General features: G+C 41.6%; 1 protein-coding gene across 2 annotated transcripts in view; it reads left to right on the top strand.

The window, feature by feature from the left end:
* Positions 1-19,041, top strand: part of LOC140315983 (raftlin) — a 120,078-nt gene extending 101,037 nt beyond the window's left edge. For both annotated transcript variants that reach the window (XM_072393621.1, XM_072393620.1), the window contains exons 8-10: positions 9,461-9,564; positions 13,586-13,661; positions 14,353-19,041. In XM_072393621.1, coding sequence (XP_072249722.1) covers positions 9,461-9,564; positions 13,586-13,661; positions 14,353-14,985 — 813 coding nt within the window. In that variant the 3' untranslated portion in view covers positions 14,986-19,041. The remainder of the gene's footprint in view (positions 1-9,460; positions 9,565-13,585; positions 13,662-14,352) is intronic.
* The last annotated feature ends 2,022 nt before the right edge of the window (positions 19,042-21,063 follow it).

Genomic DNA, 21,063 nt, shown 5'->3' with positions numbered 1-21,063 from the left:
GATAGAGGGAAGAAAGTCCCTATTGTTTACTCAAAGTGTTGCTCCCACTCTATAACTGCGACATCTCCTCTTCAGCTAGTGTGTGGTTTGAGGTCTTCCTCCAGCGGTTAAGCTTTGACAAACTCAACCGTTGCTTCTGCCTTGAAGGCCCTTTCCTGTTTTCATGGGTCCTCAACATGACTGAATCACACGAGTCAGCAGTACAAGCAGAGATCATTCAGGCAGTGCAGCATTTGCTTCCTTTTATTTTTGTTCCCACGGACACAGCCTGCAATTTCAACACATTACATGCCAGCATCATGTGGCTCACTTCATATATGTCTTTGACATCAGGGGCCGGATGCATGACACTCTTGAGTGGTTTTAACACAATGGCTGAAAGTGCATAAATCAGTGTGTGCATTTTGGTTCTCTGTTATAAATCCCAGTGACTGGAGAACAATTTGGGTATGCAGCTATGTCACTGTCCCATCTGGACAATATAGACAACTCACCTAAGTGGCAAAACATTCAATTAAAGGCAGCAGGTCTTGACGGGGATCTTTGCAATCTACCAAAGAATTTGTTGATATTTATACGTATGAAGAAACAAAGCTTGTAAGCACCACTGTCTGGATGCTTGGTGCTACCCAACAGAGGGATTTATCAATAATATGAAGGCGATGAAGACTCTAATCCAGTGATTCTCACTCCTGGTCCTGAAGGCACCCCACCCTGCAGGTTCTCCATGTTTCCCTGCTCCAGCACACCTGATTCACATGAATGGGTCGTCCTCAGCCTTCTGCAGAGCTTAAAGACCCGACTTAAAACACTTAAAACTCTAATCAACTTTCTGGTTGTAAACGGACATGTTTGTAACATATTACAAATAGTCTCAGAAGCTTTTTCCTGTCACCTCTTCGATTTATAACATTGGGAAAATATTTGACTTGGGATTATAAAGCCTTAAAAACATCACATGTTCAGTCAAATGCAAAAACATTGCAGTGGCAACAATAACTATTGGGAGATGTTAAATAGCCCACCCAAGTATATCGAAATATTGCACAATACCATATTTATGATGAATCTAACATGCTGGACACAAGTGCTCACTTCATTTCCATGTTTCACAGCCGTGGTCCCAGTTGTCTCCCTCGTCTTTACTTTTTGTAAGTTCATCCATTAAGTACATCCATGAAACAGCAGCTTTTCCCCATTTTGGACTTGTTTTCTGTGTGTTCAAGCCAGTTAAACAGTCCATTACCATTCAGACTGCTGTATTATTGCCTCTCTGTGGGCCAAAACCTGAGTACAGTCACATCACGTGTGTTCTCTCTATACACATGGGCAAAAACCTTATTTCCACTCCTATTCTTAGCCAAAAATGGAAGCAGACAACCCCCCTAATTTGTCATTTTCATATTAAGACAGTGCTTGCATCACAATAGGATGAAGAAACGCTGTTTTACCGCATCTGAAACTGAGGCAGTAACTGAAACTGTACAGTATGCAGCTTTGATCACAAGTACAGGTGTTAGCTGCTTTTCTAAAACAGCCATTGTAAGCTTATACCAATATATGAGCTAATATTGTACCAGAAATGAATACTTTTTCTCTTCTGAAGCCACTTTATCATGGTCTACCACAGACATTAAGAGCATGACGCACAACTGCAGGTATTTATAGCTCCTTCAGCTAAATACAGTATATGATCAAAAATGTATGATAAGAAACTAAATCTGAAGAGTATCGTGTTGTGGATGGTTAGCACGCTCTCAGTTTGCTGTGCAGATAAGAACATTTGTCAGACCTGGTCTTTAATTGGCAAACATCCACAGTCATGAAGGGCCTGTTGACCTCAGAGGTTCTACAATGTGTCGCTCAATCACCCACTCAGACAAACACTGAGCTCCTCATTATGATATATTTGCACTCTATCAATGCAGTGCTCTTTTTCTCTATAGTCACACAACAGTGAGCATATCCGGGGACAATGTGAGGGGTCAGCGTTGTGCCCAAAGACACTTTGAACCTGAGCCACCAATCTGCCAATTCAAAGACAGCCACTTGAGCTGCCAAATTAATATTAACACAGCAAAGAACCTGCTATTGTTGAGAGAAAATGTTTTAGAAGCTAAAAATCAACACTACAGCAACTGACCGTGTTTGTTTCCATGATTATCCTTAAAGGGTCAGTTGAACCAAGTCCTAAAGAAGCACATTGACTCTTAGCCCTGTTATCCAGTCATGCATTTAATCTTGATTTTATGCGATTTCTACGTAAAAAATGAACAAAAGTGACATCATAAAGCAAAAGAAACCCCCCAAACATCAACACATAAAATGGAAATTACTTTGCACATAGTCACACACACGGAGCTATGTAGGAAAAAGTTGTTCATCTGTTTTGTTAGCTCCTTTAAAATACCTCTACCGTGAGTAATAACAGTAGCATGGATGTTTTTTTGCTTTAATTAAGCTCAGCAGAGATTAATTTCTCTCTGTAGAACCACAGCACAGAAGTAAACATTTTGTGCTGTGAAAAAAATGTGAAGAGCTTCTTCTTTACCACAAGAAATGTTTTGTTTATGGATATTATGATATTATCAGGACAGCTGGAGCAAAAAAAACAAAAACGTATTTTCCATGGATTTGGTGTTTGTGCAAAATAATTCAAAGCTGAAAGAGCTGTTTTTTTCTGTGTCTGACTTACAGTAAGATGTAAAAGGATTTAAAGACAGATTTAGATATTAGCTATTTTGCTTCATTTCCCAAACAAAATAAAGCACTTATGAGCGTATATACAGTTAGTAGCTGTTGATATTCCATTTGAAGAGCGTTGATATCGTAGCGTGATTATCAGTAAATAAAATGTTCTCTTTACCACTTCAAGCACTGTGGTTTGACGGCGTTGCAGACGCGCTCACTCCTTGATGTAGCAACTCTGAACCCGAAAGACAAACCGGAAAATCTGCAGGGCGACTTTAGAGAAAGCGTCCATCACCACAGAGACATCCGCTCTTAAAAGTGGAGTTCAAATTTACGGAATGGCAGTCCAAAGTCAAAGCATGTGAAAGGAGCTTAACAGTGCCAACATTGTTGTCACTGATTCCAGGAATTCACATGCGTCTTCGGCTTTGAAGAGCAGCACTTCACGGACTCCAAACTAAATTATGTCTAAAATGGGATTAGGGCCCCACATCACAGCATCTGTGTGGCAGGGAAGGAATCTTTGAAGAAATGCCATTAAGATATAGACAAAGACACCTCAGACGCGCACACGCAAACATATTGTTGGTCCCGGTTATTTGCAAATCAGGTTCACTCAAAGTCTACTTGGTTCAGTAGATTCGCCTCAGTTTGTCCGTGCAAAAAGCACAACATGCAGTTCTGTCTTTCTTAATGTCAGACCTGAGGTGTTGCTCAGGATGTACAGTCATCTCGCTCGTGCCTTTGTATGACTGCGCTGCCTGCGTGTGCACGCGCTGTTCAGGGAGGCGATCGTTACCAGGAATCGCCTGTTCGTGATATCTCTATTCTCTCTGAGCGAGGTGAGAGAAGAGCTGACCTACATAGACGGAGAGCAATTTGCACTCTTCCTGCTGGTGTGAGATCACGTCCTTTCTCTCAGACAGTGTGTCGACGATGCTGCTGCTGCGGGACGGAGGCGCAGGCGTGGGCTTACAGGGTGCAGTTTGTACCAAACTGTATTTAACACGCGTCTTATTTTTACGTGCACCTAACAGAATTAATAAGCGTATGCATTCAGAATGTCTGAATCTATTTTTACTGATTCAACCACGAGCTCTAACTTCTGCGGTTCGTGACACCTGCAGTGAAAACGATTCTCATTTTAGATATCTGCAAACATCAGTGATATCAAAGAAACATTTCCCTCTATATATTCTCCGGCTGGCCCCAGCGGAAAAACATTTAATGGGTCACAGAGTTTCAGTTGAAATAAAATGACAGATTTGGTTGCAGAAAGGCTTGTTTCATCTCACAGCCACACTATGAGCAGCTCCGGTCCTGGGGCCTCATTAATAAAACAGATCTCAAGTTTAACTCCATCAGAAACCTTTTCTAATTGGTTATCTGGAAAGTTTTCACGTGGAATTGACCTGATCTCTATTTTCCAGCTGATTATGTATGAGTATTGCAGTTTGGGACGCACGTGTCCAAGTGTGCGCTTTACATGAGCCGCAGGAGCCATGTGAGAGGAATTATTGATCTAGGGTGTAGGTGATGTTTTTCTCTCCTTCAGTTGAAGGTGATGCTGTTTCTAAAATGATAAGAAACAGCCTGTCTGTCTTTGAGCCCCACTTTGTTCACAGCAGCAGGGACAAGCACACATCTATATGTTAGCTGCTTTAACTTGGTGTCCTCTTCCAGAGAAAGTCACAGTGCAGGTGCCATCTATTTAGGCTGATTTCAGATTAACTGCAGACCTCTTTACGAATACAGACTTATTGGAAATTATCTAAAAACTGAATTAAACGGATGAATCAGGACTTGAAACTTTACTTTTGACAATTTAGGTACATTTTCTCTTAGTAACTGCCCAGCTGCGGCATCATGGAGGATGTTTAGGACGAAGCACCATGCTAAAAACTAAACGTGCAAATTGGAGCCTTGTCGGATCTCAGAACAGACATTTGACTCATCAGCTCAAACCATTAAATGCTTACATTTTGATTCTTCCCACTAAAGTGCACAATAAAAGCTTTCACTGATGCCAGATGAACAGTAACAGCTCCTCCGGCTGATCCCGTGTTTATTTAACTGCCTCATCCTCTGTTATCAGGTTACAGTACATAGCAAAAGCAAGATAATGCCTTGTAAAAGTCAAAGACTGTATGCCCTCTGTAAGATTTGTTATTGCTGCAGTGATAGAGTTACAAGCTTGTAAAGGGCCCCTTGAGAGATTAGGTAAGAAAAAAATGACTGAATTGATGAATAAAATTATAAAAGTCATAATTAAAAAGTATCCTGTGCTGTTGGTGATTATTACGTCCAACTGGGTGATAAAGACCAAGAAAAAGGGGCCAGTCTTTACACACTTGAGGTTTATTGCTGTACTTTAAAAAGTAGATGCAGAATCTTCTGTTGCTGTGACAACGCTTCAGGTTGAGCGAGCCCGGCAGAATCAGTAACTGCATGTTCCTTTCTTTTTTAAAGCTGTTTGCTTCATCATTACTGGGCTCTGTCTGTGTCTGTAAACCTGTTGACCCCAAGTGTCTGCAAAAACACGGCTACATCCAGGAACAGTAAAACACAGAATTAAGGTTTGCTTTGCAGGGGGGTGTCTGCGGTGTGAACTTTGAACCCCAGTCTGACCTCCTCTGCTGTAAGTTAATTTTCCTAAAAACTCTGCAGAGTGCGTCTCTATAGCTTGTCTGGCTAAGGTAGAAGGAAGGTCTCTATAGCTTGTCTGGCTAAGGTAGAAGGAAGGTCTCTATAGCTTGTCTGGCTAAGGTAGAAGGAAGGTTTTGGGGTGAAAAACTAGGATTATTATGTGTTTTTGTGCTGTAAGATGCCGTGAAGTAAGAGCCTAAAGTTTCGAGCTTTGTGAGAAGACAATCTGAGGAAAAGCCTTTTTTAAAATAGCTTTGACCGAGGTGGTTAAACTGCAGCTTCTCCGTCCTCTCACTGTGTGGCCCTTCATTATAGTCACATTCAGATAATATCGACAGCAGAGATGGCGATGTGATTACTTTGTTTTTTCGGCTCGCAGTTCGGTGCTGGACTGCTGATACGGCGAGGTGGGCCTGCATAATAAGTCAGGGAGAGCTGGCTTTGGAGAACTCTCACCTTCTCCAAAGAACAGCAAGCCATTACAGAAAAATTATTTCTCAATTTACTGTCCAGTCAGGCTTTGCAATAATGCCCTTTTTCTGGGAGTGAGTCCAACATAAACCAAAGAAAAATGTGTTTGTGCTGCTCCTTGTAGGAACTTACAAAACTAATGCTCGGGTGCATAAGGTCTGGAGCAGTGTTTTACATCTTAACTATTTGCTCTTTGCAACCAAGAGCTAAATGTGTGGCTGCTTTTGGCTGTTTGTGCATGTTCTGAAGTCAGGTCTGTTTCTGGAAACAACGCTGCGTCCTGATCTCTTCTTCAGTTGTTAATACTGTTGACCTTAGCTGAGATATAACTGTAGTAGTTGTCATAATGATGTTACCAGTAAGTCCATTTGTAATTCATTAGTATGAGCTATAAACAGAGACTGCTTTAGTGGAGAAAAAGGAGTGATGGCGAAGGACCATTTTATACCAGTTATTAGTGAAAATGAAGACAACAATTGGGGCTGAATGGTGGCTTTTATGGTCTCTCCTGGTACTTTGGCTTCCTCCACAGTCCAAAAACATGCATGTTAGGTTGATTGGTGGTTCTGGATTCTGCGTTTATCTCGTTTGTCTCCATGTTGACCTTGTGGTTGAGTGGTGACCCATCCAGGGTGTGTCCTGCCTCTCGCCCAGTGGCAGCTCATATAGGTTTCAGCCTCCCCAGAGCCCTCAGTTGGATTAAGTGGGCATAGAAAATGGATGGATGGATGGATTCTCCTCCAGTATAACCAGTGTGGCTGCAGGTAATCGGTTCTTTATATTATCATCATGTATCTGCTTACTTAAGGAAAATGTATTGTTTCCGCCCACATGTAAGGCCTGTGTGACATACATTTTATCATCTTGACCAGTCTGTGAGATTCTGCTGGGTCCCTCTGTGGCTGATCAAAAACTCCAGGGACTGAGAGCGCTGACTGCAAATGTGTCTGATTAAAATCTCCCATTCAGAAAACGACGATCAAAAGGACAACGTGGACGCTCGTTTTTAGGAGAGACTCGCCATTACGCATACCTCTAGGGTGGATTACGTTGTAGACGGGTTAGATGGCCCCACATGGGAAGCTTTGGGAACACCATAATTCTACTATGAATGAAACCATATCGCATCAGTTATGTCAAAGTATGCACCTGTGCCTCTTTGCTCTTATTGAAGCTCTTCCAGAGCTTCTTTTGTTATTGTCTCTTTGGATCGCAGTGATGGGATTGCTCCTATGATGCCGCAGAGACAGTAATTTCTGTCTCATCTGAGAGAAAGGATGCGAGGGACAATAAAATGGCATAATTCAAGAAAGGAAAGGGTCAGAAATTGTTTAACCCATGAGGAACCACGGCGACAGATGATTTAAATAAATTTACCAAATATGGGCAATATTACCGCTTTTTCAAAACTATGGTCGGACATTCACACCTTTTTGCAGCAGAACACCTCCGCTCCCGCTTTTCAGGATGTATGGTCGGACATTCGCGCCTTTTCTGACTTAAGTTTTGGAAACTATGGTCGGACATTCACACCTTCTTGCAGCCGAACACCTCCGCTTCTGATCATATATGGTCGGACATTCGCGCCTTTTCTGACCCGTTTTGGAAACTATGGTCGGACATTCAAGCCTTCTTGCAGCAGAACACCTCTGCTCCCGCTTTTCAGGATGTAAGGTCGGGCTTTCGCGCCTTTTCTGACCCGCGTTTTGGAAACTATGAGCTTTATGTAACATTACAGATCTTTGACACTTGGTGGTGGGACTTACGCTGCATTTTATGGGTTTTTGTTGTGCAAATAAACTTTTATGGACACATTCTCATTTGTTAATCAAAGAATATTTAGCAGAATATTTAAAAAAGAATATATAAAAAAGAAAGAAGAAGAAAAATATCTAAGTGCCAAGTTTTATGGGTACAAAATCTGAGTGAATCTGAGAGTGAAACATCATTTATATCTCATATGCAGCCACTATCGAGCATCTTTATCAATCAGCCATAGCATTATGAACAACTGCCTCTTACAGAATCGCTCCTCCACATGCAACTAAAAGAGCTCCGACCAGTCAGGGTGTGGACAACGTGTCCCAGAGTGGGTTTTGCTTCCTGCAGATGCCATCAGATCCCATGTTATCTGATGAGTTTGGAGGTCAGATGGACACCTCAAACTCTGTTTTGTTCTTTTAGTCGTTCCTAAGCAGCTTTTTCTGGGTCTACTGCTGGGACGAGTGCCAGGATGCAGAACACTGGTTGATCAGTGTATAACAGAAGGACACGTGATGTTTTCGGTCATCACTTGCCCAGAATTCGTTTTGCCTCTTCGTGTTTTCACTTCTGTGACGAGATTCAGGAGATTCTGGTGCTATTACCTGCATTCCTGCCTTGTACAATAAGTATGATCTTCCATGTGTTGAATATATACCCTCCATAGATCTCTCATAGATCTTTAACTTACAACATATTTAGGAAAGCTGTAACCCAATATTATGTTTGCTGTTGGTTTGTTGCTCGACTTCCAGACGTCAGAGCATGAGAAGCCTCTGCAACACAGCACCAAACTCAGCTAAATGTGTTTGCAAACTAAAGCAAACTCCACATATCATGTCCATCACTATATTACTCGCCCAGCTGGTTAGTTACCAACTGATTTTCCTGAATGTAAGTCAGGACAAATGAACAAAGGCTGGTGAAGGCGGATGAAACGGTACACCCCTGTGAAAATCTTGGCTGGTGGAGCTTTAATTAGAGAAGATTTTCACACTTCGCAGTACAGTCATAGCTAATGTATGCTGCGTAGGTGTGATATATTCTCAAGTTTCTCTTCTCATACAGCTGATCAGTGCACTATGAATAGACTTGAAAGATTTGTGGAGTACTTTCCTCGTGTTCACTGCCTTCTTGACTCACATCAGCGCTTGTGCTGCAGAGAGTGTAACGGTCTTTATTTCATGCGATAGGGTGTATTGGCCTGAAAGCTCTTCCCTCGCTTGTATTTCAGATGATTATTATTTTGCATCATCTGTATCTTGAGGATTTCCGGGGCGAATAAGAGGTGTCTGAACATGTTGGCAGCTGCGTGTCTGTGTGGGTTTAAGAAATCTTACTGACACGCGCTGTGGTTTTCCATTTTCAGCAGATGCCAATCATAGCACGCTGACAAGCCACACGTTTCCTCTTTGAACAGAATGTGTGTGTGTTCTGAAATTTGCAGAACTAATCTTTTTCAGTTAAAGGTCAAAATAACCATTAAAATGTTTGTTCTTGGTTTGAATCCATCATTAAGGCTATGCAACTACGGCTCATTTAACTCCGTTTAATCGTGCAAACACGATTAAAATGTTTACTTTAACGTGAGCAGTTTCACATGAGCAGTCTTTTTGCTGAAGGACACTGAAGGCGCTGACAAACGCTTGTCATGAATAAATATGGTTGCTGTGTTGACTCGTGGCAGTCTGGGAGTTCGAGTCGCAGCATCTCAAAGCTCGATTTTCACGTCATGCTTTAGCGCCACGCAGCTCTGAATTCACAGAAATGAACCCTCCGCAGCATATGTTTGCATGCTCAACACTTTAAGGAGAGAGGAACAAGGATTGCGTTCAAGTTTTAAGTTGTTTTGGTTGATGGCAGATTGTAACGGACATCTTTTTTTCCGCAGGGTCTGCAGGTGAAGGCTGATTACGTTCCCCTGCTTCAGTCACTGGCCACATTTGGATGGAGACTCACCTGCGTGTTGCCAACTCCTGTGATAAAAACGAACAGGTGATCACTCTCATCTGACTGTGTCGAATAATGTTTGACTTCTAACGACCTCTGTTGGCAGCCTCGAGGAACTGCAAGAACAGTCACTACAAGTGTTTGTGATTCACTTTTATTTATCTGGGGAAAAAGTGCTCTGCACTTTCAACTTCTGATCAATTTAAATCTAATCTTGATGCACTCAGTGAGCTGTTTTGGCTTTTAAATTTCTGATGATTGGAGAAAGTCACTGATTACCCTTTTGCTCAGTTTTGAACACTCAAAAACTTCAAGAAGATGGAGATTTGTTATCGCACTAACAAGCAGAAGTCTCCTGAGAACAGAGCTAATCCACTGTGGTGTTCAGGTAACATGCTTGTTTGAGCTGAGGAAACAACAACAGCAAAAGTTACACTCAAGTCCACAAGTAACAAGAAAAATATGCTTCTGTGTTGAAAATAAAAGCTATCATTATGCAGAAGAGCCCATTGAAGTAGTATCTAATTATCCTTATTACAAATGATGTGATTATATTATGCATTATCATGCCAGCAGCTTTCTTATCTTGTGATTGGATTAAAACGGATAAGGACATTTCGATGAATAATACAATATGAGGATTAATATATGTCTAAAATGACATAATTAAGTAATTAGAAAGGAAAGTGAAGCTGAAAGTAAGATTGTACAGTGGGTCTTAAGATCTAAAGTTACTATCAACTGGCTTATTTTCCACAGTGTTCCTTTGAAAGTTCAAAATGTAATATGCATTAGTTATTTTTCAAAGAAATACGACAGCTTTCCCCGCAGAAATGAACCTAAATCTCTCCCAGTCTGAGCTGAGCTTTGTGCAGCACAGCTGCTGCAGCTGTTTGCTTCTACAGGCAGCAGCTCTGACTGTTTGGTGGAAAATCTCTTCACAGACATGCAACGGTTCCTCAACTAAGCCTGTGCTGACTCATTACTCCCAGCGTGCCGTATGAGTGTACATCCGCTTATGGTGGAAGGCGTCGTGGCTTCTCAGACACACTTTAAAACAGAATCCGTTCCTCAGCTTGTTGTTTGTTGCCCAGTGCAGTAAGATAGAGCATCAAAGTAAAAAAATAATGAGAAAATGAATATATGCATGTAAGTAATCAGTTAAGCTGTTGCTATAGCAACAGAAATCGTCTTCAGACCTGATAGAAACATCACGTATAGTTTGTGTGAGATGTGATCAGGGACAAAAGGCAGCCATTAAAGTGTTTATTTTATTCAGGGTGTTTCAGTTTCACAATCCTATTCATGAAATTTTATCTTATAATGAGCAATTAAACAATTCGCTATGATAGAACAATTTGAAAGATGAAGCCTAGAACTGCCTGTATTCTACATTTAAAGTGTCAAAGGACATGTTGACGCGTGCAACGTGGCCGAGGGGTCAGGAGAGCTAAATATGAATTGTTCTCCTCTATGAAAAACAGGGTTAGTGTCAAAGCAAAGCAAATTAAATCACTTAAGGTGCAGGTTAAACCCAGGATAAACCCACATTTATACAAATATACATACATCTGATCAGCTGTTTTGGCACAGCAGTGTTCCGGAGATCCTTAAAGATATTTAGAGTTGCATCGCTGCACAGTTACCATCAGCTTCCTCACATCTTTTTGGTCCAAAAGCCCCTCATGTGAAGCAGTGAGGGAACCAGTGGGCAGCAGAGGAAACACTGCTGAGTACATGCAGCGGGCTGCACACCAAACTGAGATTCAAAAACAGTTTTGGCTCACGTGGCAGTTGGGAAAATTGAATTCAAGTGAGCAGGGATGTCTTTTGAGTCCAGTTTTACTTGAATCCTTCTGTATATGGAACTAAACAGCAAGAGGAAGCCTAAAGGGAAACATGACATCGATAAGACTTTAACTCTTTACTATCCCCTCTTGATTTGTCACCTTCAGACTGCTAACCCCTCATTTATGCTCTGGCTAGACTTTAGAGAGCATTTTGTCGCAGACTATGAATCTCTTTAGAAAATTGATCTCAGAGGGGATTCCTTTGGTTGTAACTCTTTCAATGTGTTTGCAGGCATGAAGCCATACTGTAAGATCAGTTTTCCTTCAGCTACAAACTTCGATGTATTTTTTGACACATGCCGTGTTTCCATCAGCACACCGACAGATTATATGCTCTGCGCCCCACCTCAGCTGGTTTCTTCACAGCATAACTGATTAATTACCTCTCTACTTTCCTCCTCTGCCCCCCCAACACCCTGCGTCTCTGCTCTCTCTTTCAAAATGCCACAACACAACAGCTCAACATGGCTAATTAATCAGAGTCGGCCTAGATGCTCTACAAGACGGGGCTCGCTTCTCTTCGCGCCTCCAAAACATTTAACACGTTGAAATAATGGTTGATGATCTATTTCAGATTAGCAACTTGTTTTTGTGGCAACTTCATTTTTAACAAGAAATTTACAGATGCTCGCTGTTGGCAGTCTGAGGGTTTCCAGGCTGCGCTTCATGTGAAGGGGTCGGATAAGTGTCAGCCATCTCAGCGGCGTCTGAAATTAATGCGAACGGGTGCTCAGCAGCTTCTCCACACAACATTAATTCTTGTAGTTGTCTCAGAGCAGGCATTCATGTTCGCCACATTCAATTAATGTAGATGGTAATTACATTTTAGAGCCATTAACTACAGTAAATGTAAATTTCTCAGCATTAACCACGGAACAGTAAACAACAAAGAAGAGGGAAGGTTCAGACGAAGTTCTTATTGAAGGTATACGAGCCCAACATACACTCTTTGCTGTGTGGCTACCAGTTTGCATTCTGGGAGCTATTTGAAATGTCCAGCAGTAGCAGAGTTGTGTGGTCGCCTTACAGTCTTACAGGTACATTCACACACAAAATCCACATTCTGTACAGCTTCAAGTTATGATAGTGAGGCTGACAGTGACAGCCCAAAGCAGGTTCAGTAAAGGCCTGTAATTTTCTAAGACATCCACTCCTTTCTAGTTTAATGGGTTGGGGCTTTTTGCTGGTTAGTTATCAGCTTTGATTCACCAGGAAGCCGTCCAGCATTCTTGACAGCCTAGAAAATAGCTTATGGATAAATGGTGGAAGGAACGAGGTAATGGAAAAAGCGGTTGTGGTAGGCTTTGGATGGCTCAGATAGTGAGCCCTGTGCGAGTTCATTTAAAGCTGAGAAGGGGGAGATTTGTGGCAGGTTTTAAGGGCTCTGCAGTGATCGTAAACCTGCCATCTTTCCTCATGTGCAAGGCTGAGCGGGCAGCTCAGCTTTAGAAAGCATCCAACTTTTTTCTGTCTGTTACTGAGGAACATATCTTCTTTTCAGTCACCTCCAATAATAGCAACACAGAAGTAGAGAGGATAACAGAAAGGAACAATAAACCTGTCACAAATTAGACCGTCACAGCAGTTAAGAGTTTAAACCTGAGCTGGCAGCTATTTGGTGAGTGTGCATTTTGCTAAGAAACGGGCTGTGCGTAACAAAGATGAGCAGACGAAAGGGCGACTCAGAAAAGAATCTGTATTTCCTGCCACCATTAATCTGTCAGCGTGAGTACTTGTGCAGATTATCCCCCAGAGAACACAGGAGTGTGACATGTGCAGAGGAAGGAGGATTATATTTGGGGAGCAGAAAAGAGAAAAAACACACAGTCAGAGCAGCCGGGGAGGCTCAGTAGGTGCACCTTCTGTTTTCCAGCAAGATTTAAATGTAAAGTACAACAAAGGGAGAATATGACACTGACAGATGACAGGTTGTGCTGCAGGTCTAAGCCTTTAGCCTTAATGTGTCTGATAAAAGTGTGAAGCATGAGCCGTCGTTTGACTATCTTGATGGATGATCAAAAGGAGTGTGTGTGTGTTTCCACAGGATTGTACTCCTGCTAAATTCACCTTCGAGGTTTGCAGCACATTTTCCAGCACTGAAAAACAATAATTCATGATCATTTTGACAGGTTTTTTAAATTTATAGATAAATCTGCATAAAATATGTTTGATGAAAGACTTAAACTGATCATTTTTCTCTTGTTCTCATCCCTCAGTGATGGAAGTCTGTCCACCAAACAGATTGTTTTCCTGCAGAGACCCGTCTTAGGCCGAAAGAGGAGGGAAACCAAGGTACACCACCTCACATTTCTCCCTGTTTTTCTTAGCTATTGAAGGATCTCCCACCAGTCGTTCTTTCACCTCCTCATCATCTAAGACCAACATCACCTTATCCCAGCCCCAGCCCCGCAGCTGTTTTTGTTTTACGTAGACAAACAGACACAGCGTGGATGAATGTGAACCCTCAGCAGACACGAGGAATTCTCCTGCAGCAGACAAATGTGTTGTTTTGGAAACCAGGGGTGGTAATGCTTTCTTGACAACTCTAAGCTATGCTGATAACCTCTAAAGCTAACCTTTCTCTGAAGTGGAATGAATTCGTGTTGATGCTTTCTGTGACCTAAATTTAATCTCCCATCACAGCAGCATATCTAATAGGTCTTAAGACTCGTGGAAATGCTAGCATTAACAAGATTTTCATGCCCAATTCTGTAATGTTTACCTCAGTCTTTTCTATCCCTGCAGTGTGTAGAAACCTACAGAAGTTCTTCATGCAACTGAGGACACGTTCAATTCATTTTTTGCTTGCTTAGTCAGACTGAAGGCATCCAGGCCACCAATAATTCCCCTCACAATGGCCCCAATTTCCTTCTCAGCATCAATAATCCCATTGCAATATTAGATCCACTCTTAATTAAGTCTGTGCATTCTGCTTTCTGGTCAACAGAATTATTGAACTAACATGCAAATGTGAATGTTTCAGAAATTAATCTTCAAGCCTCGAAGCAAGTCCAACAAGAACGGCATCAAAGACACAACGAAGAACAAGAAGAAAAAGACAAAAACTGAGAAAGATGCCGAAGATTCGAAGATTCAGGACAGTGAAAAGGTTGAGAAGGAAGACGTGAAGAATGTGGCTGAAACCACGATTCCAGCAGAGGTAGAAACAGCAAGTGAAGGTGAGAAAGAAAAGGAGACGAGGTGTGAGAGAGAAAGAGAACTTGAAGAAGGGATTGAAATCAGCATAGAGAGCGTCATAAAGAAAGATGGAGCAGCGGAGGTGGAAGACAAAGGAGCAGAAAATGGCACTGAGGAAGAAAAAGACGAGATGGAAGTGGATGGAGAGGGATCGAAACAGAACGATGAGCCTTTAGAGAACGGAGAGGTCAAGGAAGTGACTGAAACTGTTGCGACTGTCGAAACACAAAGCGAGACCAAAGAGAAGGAGCTCGAGGGCGCTGCTGAAGTTGAAAGTGTGATAGAAAATGGGATAGAGACGGATGAAGAGAAAGACGAAGGTGAAGAAGTTAAAAGCAAGACAGAAGAGGTTATTGCCAAGGAAACTGTGGCAGATCCACAGGCCACAAATCAAAGCCCAGAGGAGGCTCAAGAGTAGCACCAAACTGCTCAAGTCGAGGTTTTCCCCCACCCTACCTCTTCGATTCCCCATAGTCTGAACTGGTTAACAGTGTTGTCCCTGATCCAAATTAATGGGGCTTTGTTCCTCATCGCTGCAGCATCCTCCAAATCCCAACCATCTCTCGTATACGATTCCCCAGAAACCTGCAACATTGTAGCTACAGAAGAATTTCATGAAACTTTGGACATCAGTCCTGCTGTATAACCACACATCCTGAATGTATCCAACACAGAAGACGCTGGTGTGGAGTCACTGCAGAAACGGGATGAGGATTAACCTTCAAGGCCTGGTCATGCCTCCACTGAAAATACAGAAATTTTGCTGTTCAAGCTCGATTCTTTGAAAACGCCATTTTGTGCAGTTGACCCCTGCCCCCCGAAGCTCCCTGTCAGGGCATGAACTGCTCAAGAAAGAGGAAAGGTTTCGTGCCAAGAATAACATCCTTTGAATCATATTGGGATGTTTTGTCCTTTTAGAGGACAAGCTGGATTTAATTTAGCTTGCTCGTCAGCTCTGGAAGCTTCATTTTTAAAAATCCTTATTAATCTTTCCCATTTTTCTTGAACTTCTTCTGTTGAGTAGTTTACAAAACTGAAATTAAATGTCAGGCAGAGTCAACAGCCCTGACGCTGATAAGATATTGTAATCAGTTGTCTCGCCACCTTCAACAACTCACTAAATAGCACTTCAACGATATGACCAATCTGCTCAGATTTCTAGATTAAGAGATCGATTTAGTTGTGCCACTTGCTGGATGATCAGGGCTTTAAGGAGGCGAGGGGAGCGGAATTATTCTTGCATGTAATGCAGAGTCAACTAGCAGTGTGTCTAAAAAAGGGTTGATAGTTGGAGCAGAGCACGGTGAGCTTTTCTCTTCTTGTCAGGGACTTCACAGATAAAGCACCAGCTCATTCCAGTTTAGGAAGCTGCTAAGAAGGCAAGTCAGCTCCAGAATCTTGACGAGACTCAGGCCTGCCTCGGCCACCCGACTGACAATATAAAAGGCGTGCAGACCCACCAAAAGGTCCTCCCAGACTGGATCACCTTTCCTTGTTCCTTTCCATGTCAGGATGTGGAGGGAATTCGGAGAAGAACGCTGGTAGAGGTGAGGGGAATGGCATTTGTTGCGACAGGCAATCCAAAGTAGGCTGAGTAGATAATTGTTTACGCTGAGCTGTAAGCCATCAAGTGCTTCGAAGAGAGTTGATAATCACTCTTTGGTTTGGTGCGCTACGCTCACCTTGCATACAGAATGTTCCATATTTACAGCCAAGTCAGATAAGAGGCGTTAAAGTCAGCTGAATGTTTGCATCTCAAGGGCAGAACCCATATTTAGATATCCCCAGTTAGCTTTACAAGCATATGTAAAGGTTTAATTAAAAAAAAACAGCAAATGTTCATGTGGAAACAATGTTAAGCTGCGTGTTCAGGACACGGCATCACTGTGTTGAACCCAGAACTGAGGATTGAGAGGGGAGACGCTGGTACAAAAAAGAGGTAACGAAAGAGAAAGACCACAGCGTCTAGGAGAGTTAAATCAAAGAAATAAGCAGGCTCATTTAAAGCAACAGCCATTTGCGTCCAACATACCCCACAAATCATTTCCCTCCAGCTCTGTAAGCACCTCTTACCAGACACCATTTCTGACAGTAACCAAGTCATAATGTGCCGTTTCATGGCATCGTGTAGCTTTCCATTTCAAAGGTGGAACAGGGGGGAGACGGTGACGTTCACGGTGCAAAGCGCTCCGTGGCTCGCTAATGGATTTTGTCAGTGGGGGATCTGTCAGTAATCATGCATTTATAATGGGGGTCACTTCTTGGGGGAGGCTCTGACAACAAAACACCTCAACATGTCAAGCCTCACATTCAACTGTGATGTCCTGAGGAATAATTTGCACTGAGGAGGACAAGTTTGTCAGAAATAGTCATTTTGCAAACACATTACTCATTAAATGTCTCAGAAGAAAAACATATTTATTTAGCATTTTGCATTTGGTTGTTATAAAACTACTTTCTGTCCTGCTTCATACAGGCTATAATTTGTCACAATTTGGCCATTTTGTTCTCTAAGCGTAAATGAAAATTGGCTCCTTTGTGGAGGAAAAACTCGAGAATTACACAGAAATGAGATCGATTATGCTGAATAAATGCTCTCCATTGTGGGGATTAATTCACCTGCCGCTGAGATTTCTTTCAATGTAAAATGGCAAATGTTTTTGTGTAGAGTAGAATATGAAACTGTGACCAGTTTAGCCTTATTACTATACTGTAAATGGCCCACAATCTGCTATTAGAGGTGTCTTTTAGAGGCATATTGGTGATTTAAGTGTTACATGTTTGTTATACTCAAACAAAAAGGTTTTGCTCCAGTCATTGTCGGTATTTTAAGGATGTTTCCTGTTTTACTTCTGGAGCTAGACACAGGAGGATAAAAGTGTTTGTCCATATGAAGGTGTTATGTTTGGGATTTATTTCTCACACGTTCTTTATTGTGAATGTTCTGTTTTCAAGTCAAGAGACTTCTGCTGTGGTCTTCGTGTTGCCTCTGCTGTTCCGCTAAAGCTTGCAAAAATGTACTGCTGACTGACGCTTTGAGCTACCTCCTGAGGACTGTTGTTGGTTTTGAGCTGAGGGGTCGCGGCACATGTGACCTCTCGAAGCATATGCTCCTTGTCCTCTCACCCTCCACTATCACGGAGACCAGAACTACGAGCATGAGGTCATCGCTAATGGCAGACGAGGTTAAGGGTCATTTTTGAGTCAGAATGGATTTTCCACAGCTGTACACACACACACACACACACACACACACACACGGCTAATAACTAACAACATTGCAACTTCGGTCTTTTAGTCTTCTGCTTCAATAAAAACACTTTATTTGATTCACTTTTGTCAAAATATGACAGACAAAAATTGATTATAAGACAAAATAAAGTATTCTAAGAATATTTGAGAAATTACTCTGGATCCATGTCAGCTTATTTCATTTAAATTGATCATTCTCACTAGTTTGAATATGAATTCACTCCAACCTTCCTCCCTCTGTGTGCGACTCTACATCTAAAAGCTGTGACACCTATTCCCCTCTGGCATGATGAAAGAAAAGTACAAAACAGACCGATCATATTCCTCTTCATCTGTGGAGGCAGATTCTGGAAAATCAAATAAGCAACGAGGTGATCTCAAGTGACACGACTATTTTTCAACTCCAGCCACAAACATGGCTGATTGTAACCTTGGCAGGAGTCAGCACAGGCTCTGCATCAGCTCATCCTGATGCCACGGCCTTCAGGACGCCAGCTCTCCCTGATAAGCTCTGATTGGTTGCTTTGCAGTCTAACCTCTGACATGAGTACACTCCAGAAACTGTGGGTAATTGGGATTTTTTTTTGTCTGGTATCATATTAACACAGACAGGGAGAGAATAGTGAGGCGGAATCTGCCGCTTAATCAGCTAAACGATGCCGAACCATGTTAACTTAGCCGTGCGTGAAAAGGAGGAGACCTTTGATTAATGTTAGACTTAAAATACATTTGCAGCTCTTTCATGTAAAAAAAAAAAAGAAAAAAAAAAAAGGATACGTACACCTCTCTGTCTTATATCAGCATTTATGTCTCTGAGCCTCAGTAGTGGCGCTGGTGCAATCATTCTTGGTAATGCTGTAAAAAAAGAAAATGTAATGGTTCATTTCCTGTGTGCTATTATGATGTGAAATGGACAGAGTAAAAATGACAGAACATGATACAATAGGAGTCTTTTTTTTTTCTTCCTGTGTTGTCACTTTAGCTTGCTCACAGCCTCTGGAAAATGTATTCTTAGATTTTTGTCTCTGATGTGAGTTTTTTTTATTCACCTCGGCTGCCATTTTGAATGTTGAGTGTCTTTGATCATGTGCCGTTGTCACTTGCATTGCTATTGAGGAACAAAAAGTATTCTTTATCTTTGCTAACCCGAGTATGTCTACATTCCTATTGTTCATGACATCTGTACAATTTGTATATTATAAAATGATTTATATTTAATGTGTACATGCCTCTTTTCTTCTTTTTCTTCGATGCTAAAGTACCAAGAAATGATCCTTCAGGGCTTGTAGTTACCCTTGTACTTGAACTACTTTCTGGTGCTTTCTGCTATCGGCATGCTCATCAAAACCTGGTTGACTAAAGTTTTTAGTACCGGTATAAAAGGCGCCGTTTTTGTCCGCCAGAGAGGGATTTTCACGGCATATTCTGCACATCTCTGTGCGTTCATCAATAGTTTGAAACCTCCTGCAACCACTTTTCTGAGAACACGCGCTTTCTTTGCGGTTCAGATTCAGCCTGACATTTCTTTGGAGGTGGAGGAAAGTAATCGCTTAGTGGAGCAAGTATCCATCCCCAAATCTTAGGTACGCAAATGCTTTTTTATTTCTAAAGAAGGACGAATAAAAGCTTTCATTCTAAAGTCAAAACACTTTAATTAGAATTAAGGATCTGGTATAAAACGTCACCCTTTCCATAGTCGACCCATTTTTTAATCACAGAATGGGCAGCAACTTGATTCTGATTGGTTGCTGGTGTTCTGTTGTAAGTAAATGTAAATGTAATTTATTTATACAGCCCTTTACAACAATCCATTTCGGTGTACCAAAGTGCTTTACAGCAGATAATAAATAAAGAAAAGAATAAGTACAAAACAATAAAATAACAGTAAACGCAATAAAATACAGCAAAATTTAATAAGATAATATAAAAGTGTCACCATACTACTGGGTATTAAAAGCCATCTGAAATAAGTATGTTTTTAGCCAAGATGTAAAGAGGCCCAGGTCAGAAATAAGTAGTCCCAGATAAACGCTTGCTCAGGGTTATGAGGTAATGCCCTGGATCAGTTTTAATCACTGATATCAGTCGTTTGAATACGTTAACATTAGCAAAGAATGGAAAAAGATCTCAACACGTAATTTACATTAACAGCGTCATGTTTTGGTCATGATTATCCTCTTAAAACCCAGTTCAGTAAAATGTAAAACAGGCATAAAGCAGCATAAATCAGTGTTTTTGTACTTATGGACATCAGTCAGTCCTTTGTGAAGCCACGAGAATCTCGTTAGAGTCATTATCATGAAAGAAGCCATTTTGTCTGCTCCAGGCTATCCCTTTTTGGCCAAAACACAAAAGTTCATCCTTCTGCTGGCAGCCATACGAGGGTTTCAGCTGTGATGACGAGCAACAATGCCAGAACACAAGAAAACCCACTGCCTCCCTAAACTTTTAACAACAGTCTCACATCCAGTTTTCCCTTCAGCTCGCTAATTCAGGCTGGAGCCAATGTCTGTAGATTTGGTGACAGTTTTACAGCTGGACAACAACAGCCGCTGGTCTTACCGTTAAACATACGCTTGAGTTATATTTACTTCATATGTACATGATTTTACTGGCTTTTTAATATAATGCAAGCTTTGGTTCTGTCAGCTGAGCGTAATATACAAGTCTACTGCTGCCAGCTCGCTTTTTGGGCTCCTCCTATTTACTGGAATAGGCACAATGTTTCCATTCCAATATTACAGGGTCAAACCTTCAGGTATTACCTGCGAAACCAAGTTATGGCTCATGAAAAACTTTACTGATCACCATGATTCCAAGCTCTGAGAGGCGCCAACTATCAATAATTAATGGACAACGTAGAGCCAGCCGCCCTCTTCTGCACTTCATCCATTCATTTTCGGCCATTATTAATTACAAATATGCCTTAAAGTAAAATTGTGATTCCAAGTCGGAGAAAAATATGTTTATATCTTCCTATTGAAGTATCCTCCAGACGTTGGTTTACAAATTTAAGATGATTAAATAAATCCGAGCTCAAGACTGGAGTTATTAACAGCGGCATTACCAGATATTTAGAGAGTGATAAGATACATTGGTTGTATTTCAAAACCTCCTCCAGCTCTGTAAGTTCTTTGAATGCTGAGTTATACTGCTGCACAAGGGCAATCCTTGATGGCCTTGGACGAATACAGAAAGATGAAGTAACCCTGAACACAATGAAAATATCAAACAGAAGCAGAAT

Source organism: Leuresthes tenuis, unplaced genomic scaffold, assembly GCF_036924035.1.
Source record: "Leuresthes tenuis unplaced genomic scaffold, fLeuTen1.0.hap1 SCAF_10, whole genome shotgun sequence".
Lineage (NCBI taxonomy): Eukaryota > Metazoa > Chordata > Actinopteri > Atheriniformes > Atherinopsidae > Leuresthes > Leuresthes tenuis.
Note: the sequence above shows the minus strand (reverse complement) of the source record. Positions and strands in the feature narration are given on the sequence as shown.